Source organism: Cimex lectularius, unplaced genomic scaffold, assembly GCF_000648675.2.
Source record: "Cimex lectularius strain Harlan isolate CLEC.00 unplaced genomic scaffold, Clec_2.1 scaffold272, whole genome shotgun sequence".
Classification (NCBI taxonomy): domain Eukaryota; kingdom Metazoa; phylum Arthropoda; class Insecta; order Hemiptera; family Cimicidae; genus Cimex; species Cimex lectularius.
The window spans coordinates 403,273-416,582 of record NW_019392910.1 but is presented as its reverse complement, the minus strand read 5'-3'; the positions used below and the strand labels follow the sequence as shown (position 1 = coordinate 416,582).

Genomic DNA, 13,310 nt, shown 5'->3' with positions numbered 1-13,310 from the left:
GACTACAACTTTCATGTGTTATCCCATCGTACAGTTTTAATGTCTTAAGACAAGGCAAATATTTTAATGTCTCCGATCTTATAGCTACCATTTAAGTATGTTTCCGTATTGTTGCCATTTTAGTGGCATTCCATCGTGCAATTTTAGTGTCTCAACTCGTGCCTACGATTTTAGCATATTATTCCAACATACATTTTCATTTTCACTTGTCACATTTTTGGACAACATCATGTGCCTCATCACCATTTCACTATCTTATCAATGTCTATAATTTTAGTCTCTCATTACTAGGCTTCTATTTTAGTGACTTACCTTCTACAGCATGGCTACAATTTTCGTACTCATCACGTTGTTACAATTTTAGTGTCTCCTAACAAGGGCTACAATTTTTGTACCTTATACCAAAATTCTTTCATCCTTGTGTTCGACGGTATTGTCTTATCTCAAGATACAACTTTAGTGTATTATCACATCGTGCACTTTTACTGCATTATGCCGCCTTAATTTTCGGGTCAGATCAAATGGCTATAATTTTAGTTATCCTCTAATAACATGGCAACAATTTTAGTGACAGCCTAGGGTTAGAATTATTCTGTTTCTAATCATAATGCTAAAATTTTAGTGTCTTCACTTCTCTTAATTTTTAGTATCTCTAATGACATGTCTACAATTTTAGTGTTCATTTCATGGCTATAATCTTAATGTTTTATTCCATCGAACAATTTTTGTATCCTAACATTTGGCCTTAGTTTTAGTATCCCATCAGGTGGCTACAACTTTAGATTGTCTAATGGTAAAAACTGGGTTTCCAAAAACGTTTCTGAATCAATTAACTTAGTCAATCGTATATTGTGAAGAAGGAACTCACAGGACCTTGATAAGAGACGAAAAATTGTGACTGGACCAAATCGCCATCGGGAGTGTGAGACTCAATGAACAGGTCGTAGAAATTCTCAACCCTCGTCAGCTGCCATTTGCCATTGAATATTTCGGTTTCACGTGCCCCAGCGGGCATCTTCTCACTCCGGAATTACTGTTTGGTGAACTGAGAAGTAGATTGTTTGCATAATACAGGGTAATTTTGAATCGTCTCATAATCAGGTAATGAGAAAATAAATATACATTTTGTTTGTTGTGCTCCTAATTGAAAAATCAATATTTGAAGGGTTCTGACGGTCGCTGTAATAGGGACACACAGGTCAATATGAGAAATCCATTAGAGTTCGTGGTCCGATTGACCAATTAACTTTTTTCAATTAATTAATCTTTGTGCAAGGTATTGGTTGAGATAAAAAAGTCAATGTCACGAGCGGAATTCGAACCCACGACCTTCGGCTTACACTACTACTAACTTCGCACCTCGACCCACCTTTCGAATTTTCCCTCCTTTTTGCCATTTTTAATCTGTTTTTTTCAGTCTGAGTGGATCAAAGTCACGATAGCACAAGTGGTCGAGTAGCGGGGTATTTAGCCGAAGGTCATGGGTTCGAATCCCGCTCGTGACACTGACGTTTTTATCTCAAACAATACCTTGCATGAAGATTAATTAATTGAAAAAAGTTAATAGGTTAATAGACCACTAAATATTACGGATTTAATAAGTAAAATGAAGTATATCTTCACTAAAAGCTCCCCGTGGCCACTTCATATGACGCCGTGAATCGTATCCTGATTACACGACATTTGAAAAATGGCAAAAAAGAGGAAAAATTTGGAAGGTTGTAGGTTAGGAGTTTTAGTGTTCGAGTGGATCGAAGTCACAATAGCTCAAAGCGGTAGAGTAGCGGCGTATTTAGCCGAAGGTCGTGGGTTCGAATCCCGCTCGTGACACTGACTTTTTTATCTCAACCAAGACCTTACATAAAGATTAATTATGAGAAATGTTATTAGTTATCTGTTTTTCTTCTAAAACAATATCGATGGCTCCCATTTTCCAAATTTTTAAAAAATACTTTTTTTTAAGAAAAGACAAAGGCATAACATACTATCAGGCGTTTTATTTTGGTTGGTAAATTAAAATGTTATGGAGTACATGGCACTCTGTTAATTTAGTTAAAATCTGACATAGCATCAATATTGATTATTTAAATATAAACAATATCTAAGATTGTAATCTACGTTTTTTTTATTCCAATGAAAACTAATACAAAGGATATTTAAAAAGAAGTATGTCGTGGTAACTCCTTTTACAACTTACAAGTTCATATCAATATAAAAACATACAATCGATCATCATCACTACCGACCATGGATTACGCTGTAAACAGCCGATTTGAAAAAAGAGAGAAAAACGATCGTCAATAATTATCTTGTCTAAGGGTTAACCGACTAACCTTTCATTCTCGATTGGAAGCGATCCGATTGTAAATAACGCGATTTCTCGCTGTTCATGAAGCCCGACTTCCTCAGTGTCATTCCTTCTCCCTGTCAATTAGTACGCTTTCACTCCCTACAGGTCTGTTTAGTCGTCAAATAAGGTGGTAATAAATCTAATACAAACCGACCACAACTTGTCCTTTTATGTATGACTTTAAATGTCATTTAGAAACTTCTTATAAAAAAGGATGGATAAACAAAACAACAAGCGATACACTAGCGGTTGGTATTATTAGCAAACTTTAAACTTTTTTTTAAACATTCCACAAAATGTGTACTGTCGAAACAAATAAATGTATTATTACTGATCATTCTCTTTATGCTCTTTTGTCCTTATTTTCTTATCCAGTTCGACTAGGCAGTGCCACTATTGAATAACATAAAAATGAAATAGTACATGCAAACATAACATAACTTTTCTTTAAAAGGTGAAACTTGACAATTTTATAATTCTTTACTTTCTCTTGCCAATTAGCGCGCTTTTTCGGTCTCTCATGGTACGTTTTTCAAATTATGTTGAAATCTTATGACTCTGTCAACTTAAGTCAGATCAAACAAAAATCTCGCCGATCGGCCATTTAAATGAAATCAAATTGAAAGTAGAGAGTATAGAGAAGAAAGTTATAAATTTGATCGAATAGTTCGACAACTTTTTTCGTAAGCTGTCATAAAATCAATCATACTCCGTTCAAGTTTATAGGACAAAGCGGTAGAGAAATAAAAACAAGAGTAAAAGAACACTTGCCTAAATCGAGCAAATTTTCGGAATTTAAGGACCATCTAAAAGAAACAAAACATAATTTCAATTCAAATCTAAATACAAGAGTGTTACATAGTTTCAACAAAGGGAAAGAATTAGGTTGGTTTGAGAAATTTGAAATTAAAAAAATGTAAAATTCAACATGGTGATAAATGCATTAATAATATAACATATTTTGATCTACCTCCCATTTTAAATATGTACATAAATAATATCAAACATCCAAATAATTAAACTAATTATTTTAGTTGTTATTATTTTTATAGTAATTTAATAATATTAAGTATTTACTAGTATAATATTTATTTGTGTTATAATTTCCGCGTTTCGCACATTCAAATTGAGCGCCATTAAAAAAATCAGCTGCTAATTGGAACGTCGCGTTGGCGGAGGTATCAGCGGTTTCACTTTGGCAATTCATGTCGAGAGACGTGGTTGTAGAAGTCCTTCAAACTGATGATGAGCTAAAAGGCTCGAAATCCGGATCGTTGCAAAACAACTTACTGTGAGTAGGAACTATCTTTTTAAAAAGGATAGTAAATAGTATGTAGTAATTAATAATTTAGGCATATTCCAAACTATGGCACCGAGGCGGGACCTACACTAAAGAGGGTACCGCTAGATGGAAAAGAACCAAGAACCCCGTAGACATTTAGACCATCGTTCAATAGAGTTGAGAAACTTAAAAAAAAACTATACGGACTAAAAACACCATTGTACACCTCTTCCCTGACAACAGGACAACTGAAGGTAAATCTTTTGGTACAACACCAGAAAAATACTACCTGCACACGACGACTGTTGTACAAGTCTTAACTACTAAAACTTTAAAACTTTAACTGTCATCTATACCTAAAGCATTGTGTGCGACACCCAAAATCTACTCCATAAAGCTCCAGGACACGACCTACATACATACACACACATATACATACATATATGTATATATATACCGTAACATATGTATACATATATACATATACATAAGTGTATATATATATATATATATATATATATATATGTCTACTCAGTTCTTCAACTTATATCCCAATCCAGTGTAAATACGCTATAATAAGAACGATCCCAGCCCGTAACAAACCAATAAACCAATCCAACTTTCTAATTCCTATCCCCCTTTTGCGAAAATCCTTGAAAAACTGCTTGAAAGATTAATCTCTATTCTTGAGGATGCAAAGTCCTTACCGTCTTATCTGTTTGGGTTTCGCTCACTTCACTCCATCGAGCAACAGGTGCAACGGGGTGGACAACATTGCCTCTTCTGTTGAGTGAATACAGCTCGGTTGATTTCCTAGAAGTAGCCCAGGCTTTGACCGGGTACAGCACCCGGGTTTACTGTGTGTACTCAAGAAGATTCTTTCCCAGTACCTTTTACCTTATCCCCCGATCTCTTTTGTCCTATATTAAAGTAAAAACTTTACTCCCCCAAGGAAATATCATTAGCTCGATCGTTTTTACAATATGTACTGCTGACATTTTTACCGTTTCAAACACACTTGACCAACGATCTCAGCTAAATTTAAAAAACAACCTTTACTCATTGGATGGAGTGGAAGTATGGGGCTCAACCAAACATTCCAAATTCATCTCATATCCAGTCTCTTTAATCCAAAATCCTATGAAACAACCTCCTCCTACATCTCCAATAAAAGCCATTAAAACTCATCTTTGTACTCGATCCGTTCACGACCTTATAAGAACGTTCCTAAATTTCACAATACCCTTTTTGACACCGAAGTTTTCGTCCAAGTTTTCACACTGACCCAGTCTGGAGATTCTCTTCTTCCAGTGGGTGGCTTCTCCCGCTAAGTTTAATTTTATCATATTATGCTGTCAAATAATAACTAAATAACAACCAAATTTACTTGTTGTAAGTAAAGTTGTAGGTGTAAATAATAATTTCTTTCAATTAATTAATCTTTATGTAAGATATTGGTTAAGATAAAAAGCCTGCCACCAGCGGGATTCGAACCCACGACCTTCGGCTGAATACGCCGCAGCTCTGCCACTTGAGCTATCATGACTTCGATCTACTCGGACACCAACTCCCCATCTCAACATACAACCTTTCGAATTTTCCCTCCTTTTTCCCATTTTTCAAATGCCGTGTAATCAATTCGATTCTTGGCGACAAAGGTGGGAAGTTGGAGTGGATCGAAGTCACGATAGCTCGTTGTAGAGCAGCGGCGTATTTAGCCGAAAATCGTGGGTTCGAATCCCTCTCGTGACACCGGCTTATTTATCTCAACCAATACCTTACATAAAGAGATATTAATTGAAAGAACTTATTTAGTCAATCGGACCACGAAATCTAATGGAGTAAATAATAATAATAATAATTTTTTAAAAATGTATATTGCGTGCATACATTTTGAACTAGTTTTTGCTACTTATAGAGAAAATAATATTCATCGAACTTAATAAAAAAAATCCCCTATTTCTTTTCAATTCAAGCAATTTTTATTTTTTTGGTTATTTCGTACTTTTATTATGTGCGTTCAAATTTGAGTGTATATGTGTATTAATCACATCTAAATATTCCCGGGTTTGTTTCCTAATAACCAGTCAAGTTACAATTTGGACTTAAGTGGAAGTTTTAACTGTAAACAGACCATATTCCTAGCCGTACTTCTCCTGCTTACATCTCACAATGAAACGCGGAAATAATCACTATTTAACGGTCCGCATTTTTCCGAACCCGCTGTCCGGATGTGGTTGTAGTCAAGTCAAAAGCTACTTACTGTGGAGTCCTTTCATTTGAGCGTGGGCCAAGAGCGAAAGCGAAAGAACCACTATTCCTGCCAGCGACCCTCTCATCCTTCTCCCTGCATACAAAAAAATAAAAGGTTATAAATATAGTCAAAATATCTTTTTAATGGGGGAAGGGGATAAGCTGAAAATCATAAAGGGTAAAAAGATAAGGAATGGCGATCATTGAAACTGACCGAACTGTAAATAGGTGATTGATACAACGATATGTTGCAAAATTCTTTGTACATACTGTACTTTATGACCAAAATAAAGGCAACTTTGTTAATTTTTCTAAATTTTAACAAAAGCTCAGGTTGAAAGTTCATTAGGTAAAACAGCATTGAGACACCGCCGGTAATTAAATTTATGTGCTAAAAAAAACCAGGCCAGGTTAATAGTCAATGATGTATGGATAAATTAGAACGAGGGTATTAGAAGCTAAATCTCTCCTGAGGGAAAATAAAAGCCAATTTTGCGAAACTGGCGGCCGTAGGGGGATCTAGGTTCGTTAAACCCCCAACCATTGCCTTCATCCGGCAGACTATTCATAAAACACCGTCAACGTCTTATTAATAATAAAATGATGAAGCTTTCTAAAGTAAAATATTAAAGGCAATTTGTTTAATCAACAGAAGATGCCTGTATTTGCATTACGTATCTCTTTATTCAATTTATTGAATGAAGGACCCAGGTACTCTGACAAATATTATTCCTATACCTTGAAATTATCATGATGAAAAAATCATCTACCTTATATACGAACAATCAGTCTGGAATCAAATATGTCATCGTATAACAAAGATTATAATTATGATCTAATAATTTGACCAATATTTTTTATTATTTTCTACAATTGAAATAAAATTTAACATCAATTTCATGAGTTGGAAGAAGTGATAAAACGCAAATAGGCACAGTAAAAATCAGTATATGATATCTGGTCATTATCATATTGACGATTAGACAAACGAATGCTCTAAGATTGTAATAAACCTGTCTGACGTTGACTGATTTATCTCTGATCCATCCGATCCTGTCATTTTATACAAATTTATGTAAATTGTAAAATGATCTGCGTGTAATCGTATATTAACGTTGTAATATCATCAAAAGTCCACGATTATAATTAACCAGTGTACTAAGGTAGGTAAAATAACTGACCTGGCCTGATTGAAACTGACTACATCGCCTGACGAATCGATTTCTAGTAGAACTAAACTCAAAATTTTATTTTTTTAGAAAAGAAATTGTCATTTGGCTTATACACTGCTGAAATAGTGAATTTAACTTCTAAGAAAATGAGTAATTATATTCAACATAATAATAAAAATCGTTTATAAAAAAACACGCTGGGATTGATGAAATCTGTAAATGTAAAAGGTTTTTTTTATTGTACTCGCAATTAAGTAACTAAGATAAGTATCAATTCATAGATACATAAATTTACACGGATAGATTGATGTTGGCGAATAAAAATTACGGTGATGGTATCATGTCTAGAGAGTGATTGTAATGTGTTGGTCCATGTTTGTTTAGTGGTCTTATTGACCATATTAATTATTCCAATTAATTATTCTTTTTATCTAAGGTTTTTGGTTGGGATGAAATGTAATTTGTTAAAGTGAATAGAGGATTTCAACAAACCCAAATAATATCATGTACTCTTTGGTAAGGGTGTGATATCTGGAGATTAAAAATAAGTTATTAACGAGAATTCGGGGGTTAAACTAACCCAAACCAAAAAAAAAGACAAATAGCAAAATGACTACACCCCCACTACTGGACCACCCAAATGCTATCAGGACATGGAAACTTCGCAAGCTATCTTCATAAATATAAGAAAAGAGAAAGCCCTTTATGATCCGTTTGTAGCACTGAAGAAGACGCCGAACATAAACTCTTCAGCTGTATCAAATTCAAGGCGGAAAGAGAACGTTTGCGAAAGACCATCACCTCAGCAGAATGTCCGCCTAATCTCCAGAAGCTAGTCTGTGATATCAAATCTTTTGGAGCACTAAAAGACTTTGCCTCAAATACGCTTAAATGAACAAGTCCCTATTTATTCTAATTATTAAGTCCTAAATATTGTTATTATTGTTAGAGTTTTATTACCGTTATTTATTTATTTAATGCATAATTCAACATAGGTTTAGGTTTAGGGTTCCGGGCTGTTTTCCTCTTCTTAGTAAGAAAATTTTAAATAATATAAATAGATAGAAAATAAAACCAAGGAAAAGTAAATGTGCAAGGGGAAACCAGCAAGGGAAGACCTTTCGTTTTAGGTTCTAAAATGAAAATATGGTCCCTTCAAAAACCGTCCAGCGGTCTCGCCTGAAGGAAAGATCGTTGCGAGGTATTTTTATCCTATTTATTTGAAATCCCATAGATATACAAATTCGATTAAGCTAAAGCGTTTGTCCGCCGGTATGGGGTCTTCCTCAGGTACAGCGGGGTGGGGGAAAGAGTAAAAAAAGAAAAAAAAGGTTCAACCAACCCAAATAATATCCGGTAGTCTAGGAAGAGAGCGTGAAGGCTGGGTAGTGAAAGTAATTTATTAGCGTGAGAAGTTCAACCAGTCCCAAAGTATATCAAGTACATACTCTCGTAGTAGGGGAAAGCGAGCTGGTGTTTGTCGAAAAATCATTAAATTTCCACCGTTATTTCTGAAATAATTAAGTTCCCTAGTATTCTTTAGGAACAATGGTGCATTGACCATGTTAAGAAAAATTTTATTAGTGTTTATTTTACTTAGTTTGGTACAATCATATATTTAAATCCATACGTCCACATATGCTTTATACCTTGGTTTTACATTAGTACTTTATTTTAAATTGTAATGTCGAAACCACATTTTTTATCTAGAATAATTCCAAGAAAATTAACTGGTACAATAGGTCCATACGGTCTATTTTTTTATATTTGTGACATTTATAAGTACCAATTTCAGCTGTTGTGCGTGAATTTAAATTTTTCATTCGGATTTATCTGATGATAAGTTTTTTGTACCTCGGCCCTTTTGGTATCATTCTGCAGTATTTGAAAAACGGTGAAATTTTTACACCACCCATTTTCGGTAAAACGTTAATTTACTAAGTAAGAATTGCAAGTACTGTGCCCCCTTCGGCACTCCCTTAATATTTTTTACAGTTCTGAATGTTTATATCTTTAAATCCATTATAGTTAGTGGTTTATTGACCGAATTACTTCTTTCAATTAATTGATCTTTTTATATAAGGTTTTGGTTGAATGAAAATGTTAGGGCAACGAGCAGGATTCGAAACCTTACATAAAAAGATTAATTAATTGCAAGAAGTAAATTGGTCAATCATACCACTAAATATAAAGGATTTAATAAGTAAAACGAAATATAACTTCACTAACAGCCACTTCATATGTCGCCGAGAATGGAATCGTGATTACACGACATCTGAAAAAATGGCAAAAAGAGGAAAAATTCTAAAGTTTGTTGCTTGAGATGAGAAGTTGGTGTCCGAGTAGGTCGAAGTCAAGATAGCTCAAGTGGTAGAGCAGCGGCGTATTTAGCCGAAGGTCGTGGGTTCAAATCCCTCTCGTGGCACTCACTTTTTCACTTCAACGAAAACCTTACTGAAAAAGATTAATTGGTTTATCTCTTTCTTGAGTCAAATTGTCCGTCAGTTTAGTAGGCTGAGGTTATCTACGGCTTTGGTAGCATCTAAACTTAGATTACTAAATCCAGATTTCTCAAAAGACTGATACTTCAAGTGATATAGCAGAAGAAATTTGTTTTTGTTTTAAGATCAGCAGTCCTATATTTTTTAAAGAATATAATAGATTAGGAGCCGACAACGCTAAGTTTGCACTTACTACTTATAAGCATTAAGGTGATCAAACATTCTCGTTGAACAGTCTCACTAAAGTAAGATTGTATATCTTGCCAGTGGTAAATTAGTGGTTTAATGTTTGAATATTGTAATATGAATTTTAATGTGTTAATTGATAATAGCCAACAGTTGGTTATGTATTTTTAATAACCATTATCATGATACATATTATACAATTACCATTTAAAATATAAGATATGCCAATAATAGGGATATTTATTAGCGGTTTAAGACGTTTCTGAGAAATAACAACCTGTCAGACATAATTTTTTCGTAAAAGTTTCAATATGTAATTTCTTACGAATTAATTAAGGTTGTTTACTTTGCAGGCGATCATTTTATTTTTAATAACTCAAGAGGAAAATTAATCTCCATGATCCAGATCTGGTGAGTACGATAACCGGGTCTTTCTGGATCAAACTGGTTAATTGAAAATATTTTCTGATTGGAAAAATAACAGGGCTGAAGCACATTGTTTAGCTCAAATTTACCTAGATGAAAGAATCCCTACTATTTAAAATAGCTTGAATAAAATTAGACATTTATTTTTGAAATCAATGAGGTTATAAATGTAAAATTGGTCTGTCTGTTTTGGACTTCTTTTATTTGATTGTTCCTCAAAGTTTGTATGTATATATTTATTATTTGGAGATCGTAAAATTCGGTCGGGTGTGACGTAGGATTTAGAAAAACATCTTCTTTATCATGCCAACGTTTCGACCTTTATTGAGATCATCTTCAGGGCCTTGTGTTGTCTGCATTTCAACAAAAATGTTCTCTGATTGATAGCCGATGCAAAGATGCACGATTAAGAAAATGTTTTTCTAAAACCTACGCCACACCAGACCGCATCTCACGATTTCCAAATAATCATTGGCTAACGGTCACTAAACATCACATATATATTTATGTTATAAAAGGTAGAAACATATTAAATATCTGAACAGACGAAATACCATGGAAATGTCAAAAAATTGAAATTCATCTTCAGACCAAGACTTCAAGGAAATGCAGGTCAATGATCGGAATCTTTCTACTTTTATCTAATTTAGATGATAATTTTACTTAAAAAACAAAATATAGGTAAAAGCGTTGCCAGTTGAGAAACAAATAGATCAGATTATTGGGTGGTTGTTTTCACCTTCGCCTTTTCAGTCTAGAGGCCACAATAGAATAAAAATAGTGACAATCATCGTGCATTCGTTGAAACATTGCCATCCCCTATGATATATGTTTGCGATCGTCGGCCCGTGACAAATATTCATTTTCCTGGAAACTAATCCCCAGGCGGTGAATATTAATCGTGATATTTTCCGAGGAAAAGGGAAAAGGGATTGGCCATGTCGGTGGCATTTTGGCACGGATGGAACGAGGTCGGGATCATGACACCGGGGAGTGAACGACCTTTCGCCGTTGGGATTCATAGACTGAACTGGAAAGTTCTCACTTTCTTTTGAGATCCTCCGAGTGGGCCAAGGTTGGACGCCCCGGGCAATAAACACGACGACGCCGCAACTTTGCCTAAAGAGATGTGTGCTGTTTTGATTTCTTCTTCTTTGTTTATTTTTTTCCAAAAATTATTTATCATTTCTTAAATTGTGATATTTCTGGGTTTTTTCAGCGATGGACATGTAACATTCGCCGTGCTATTCCGTCTTATTTGATCTGTCCAAACATTCTTGAAAAAACTGCAAGATGTAATTCATGATAATATGCCAATAAACGAAAAGTTGATTTTTTTCCCAAACTTCACAATATTTCAATTTTTATCATTACATATCTTTTCCCTTTATATCTCATTTAATATCGCTTTCTCTCACTCAATCTAGTTTAGTTAAATAATATATACAGTTATTATTTTATATCTCTATTTATCTAGTTTAAATCTATTCATCTCACCTCAGTCATATGTTGTGAAAAAACAACATTATTAAAATAAAGCATTTTCATCCTCTCACTCTCTCATTTCTCTTTTTCTCTCTCCTCTTCTCTTTCATTTACTTTCTTTCTCTTTCTCCCGTTATCTCTCTCTATTTCTAACTCTCTGACTGTCTCTTTCTCTTTATCTCTCTCTCTCTCTCTCTCTCTCTCTCTCTCTCTCTCTCTCTCTCTCTCTCTCTCTCTCTCTCTCTGTCTCTATCTCTGCTATCTCTCTCGTGTTGTTAATGTAAATGTACAAAATGTAAAATACCAAGACATAAGACAAACCTTTTTAAAAAGTTCATTTATCTTTCAAAGTATATTATGATATAATGAAGTACCTTCAAAATAAAAACTGTAACAAAATTATGTAAATCCAATGTAAATGAATAAATGTTTATAATTAAAATAAATTTTTGTAAGCAAGAATACACTGTAATACTTATTTCAGAAGATATTATTAATGCTTAAAGTTTTCGTCTTTTAGTTTTGTATTTATCAAAGATTTCCATTTATATAAATAAAGATTGTCTGCCTTAAAACTTATTTATTTGTTTGTTTTCTGATGTTTTATTACTTACTCAGAAAAGTACTCTTAATAATAATACGTTTTCGCATTTTAAGAATATAATTATCATAAATTGTAATTTATATAGATAAAGATTTATAACACCTACCAACCTACAATTGTTTGTTTTTATTTTACGTTTTGTTTTTTGGTTTTATTGATACTTATGTCCTACGAATTTATACTCACCAAAAAATTATTTAATCAAATTTTTAGTAAAAACAAAACAAAAAGATTCTGCCTTAAAACTTATTTGTTTGTTTGTTTTCTGATATTTTATTACTTACGCAGAAAAGTACTCTTAATAATAATACGTTTTCGTATTTTAGTTATATAATTATCATAAATTATAATTTATATAGATAATGATTTATATAACACCTACCAACCTACAGTTATTTGTTTTTATTTTACGTTTTGTTTTTGGTTTTATTGACACTTATGTCCTACGAATTTATACTCACCAAAAAATTATATAATCAAATTTTTAGTAAAAACAAAACAAAAAAATTATCGTTTTTTGTTTCTACTATAAATCGTAATTGTAAAATAGATTGTAAAGACCAAAGGAATATAAATAATAATAAATGTATAATATAAACTGTATACTCACGTTAAGTGTAAGAAAGGTCGAAGAATTTTGCGTGAATAAATAAAACCATCAATCTCTATTTCTCCCTTTCTCATCTCTAGCTTTCACAATATATTTCATGATTCAAGCTATTATCTCTTAATTTATGTATTTAGGTTTATAAGCATAACTTTTGCCTAAAAGTAGTATAGTGAATTAATCTGTTTGTGTGTTGTACAGGAGAATTAGGTCTTAGGTCGAAAGCTTGGCATTAACAACTGATTTGCTTTCTTCTTCAAGACCATAACTTGATCAAGTGTATTCGGGAAACAATTTTCCTTTTCTTCATAATTAAAACTCTATGTACTATGCCTGGTGATTAGTGACCGTTGATCGATAATTATTCAGAAATCGTGAGATGCGTTCTGGTGTGATGTAGGTTTCAGAAAAACATTTTCTTTATCGTGCCAACGTTTCGATCTT

General features: G+C 33.4%; 1 protein-coding gene across 4 annotated transcripts in view; it reads right to left on the bottom strand.

Annotated features, from left to right (window-relative positions):
• LOC106669148 (serine proteinase stubble) overlaps positions 1-13,310 on the bottom strand; it is a 302,112-nt gene that overhangs the window by 107,611 nt on the left and 181,191 nt on the right. For all 4 annotated transcript variants that reach the window (XM_024229269.1, XM_024229270.1, XM_014398448.2 and 1 more), the window contains one exon: positions 5,896-5,979. In XM_024229269.1, the coding sequence (XP_024085037.1) occupies positions 5,896-5,971 (76 nt within the window). In that variant the 5' untranslated portion in view covers positions 5,972-5,979. The remainder of the gene's footprint in view (positions 1-5,895; positions 5,980-13,310) is intronic.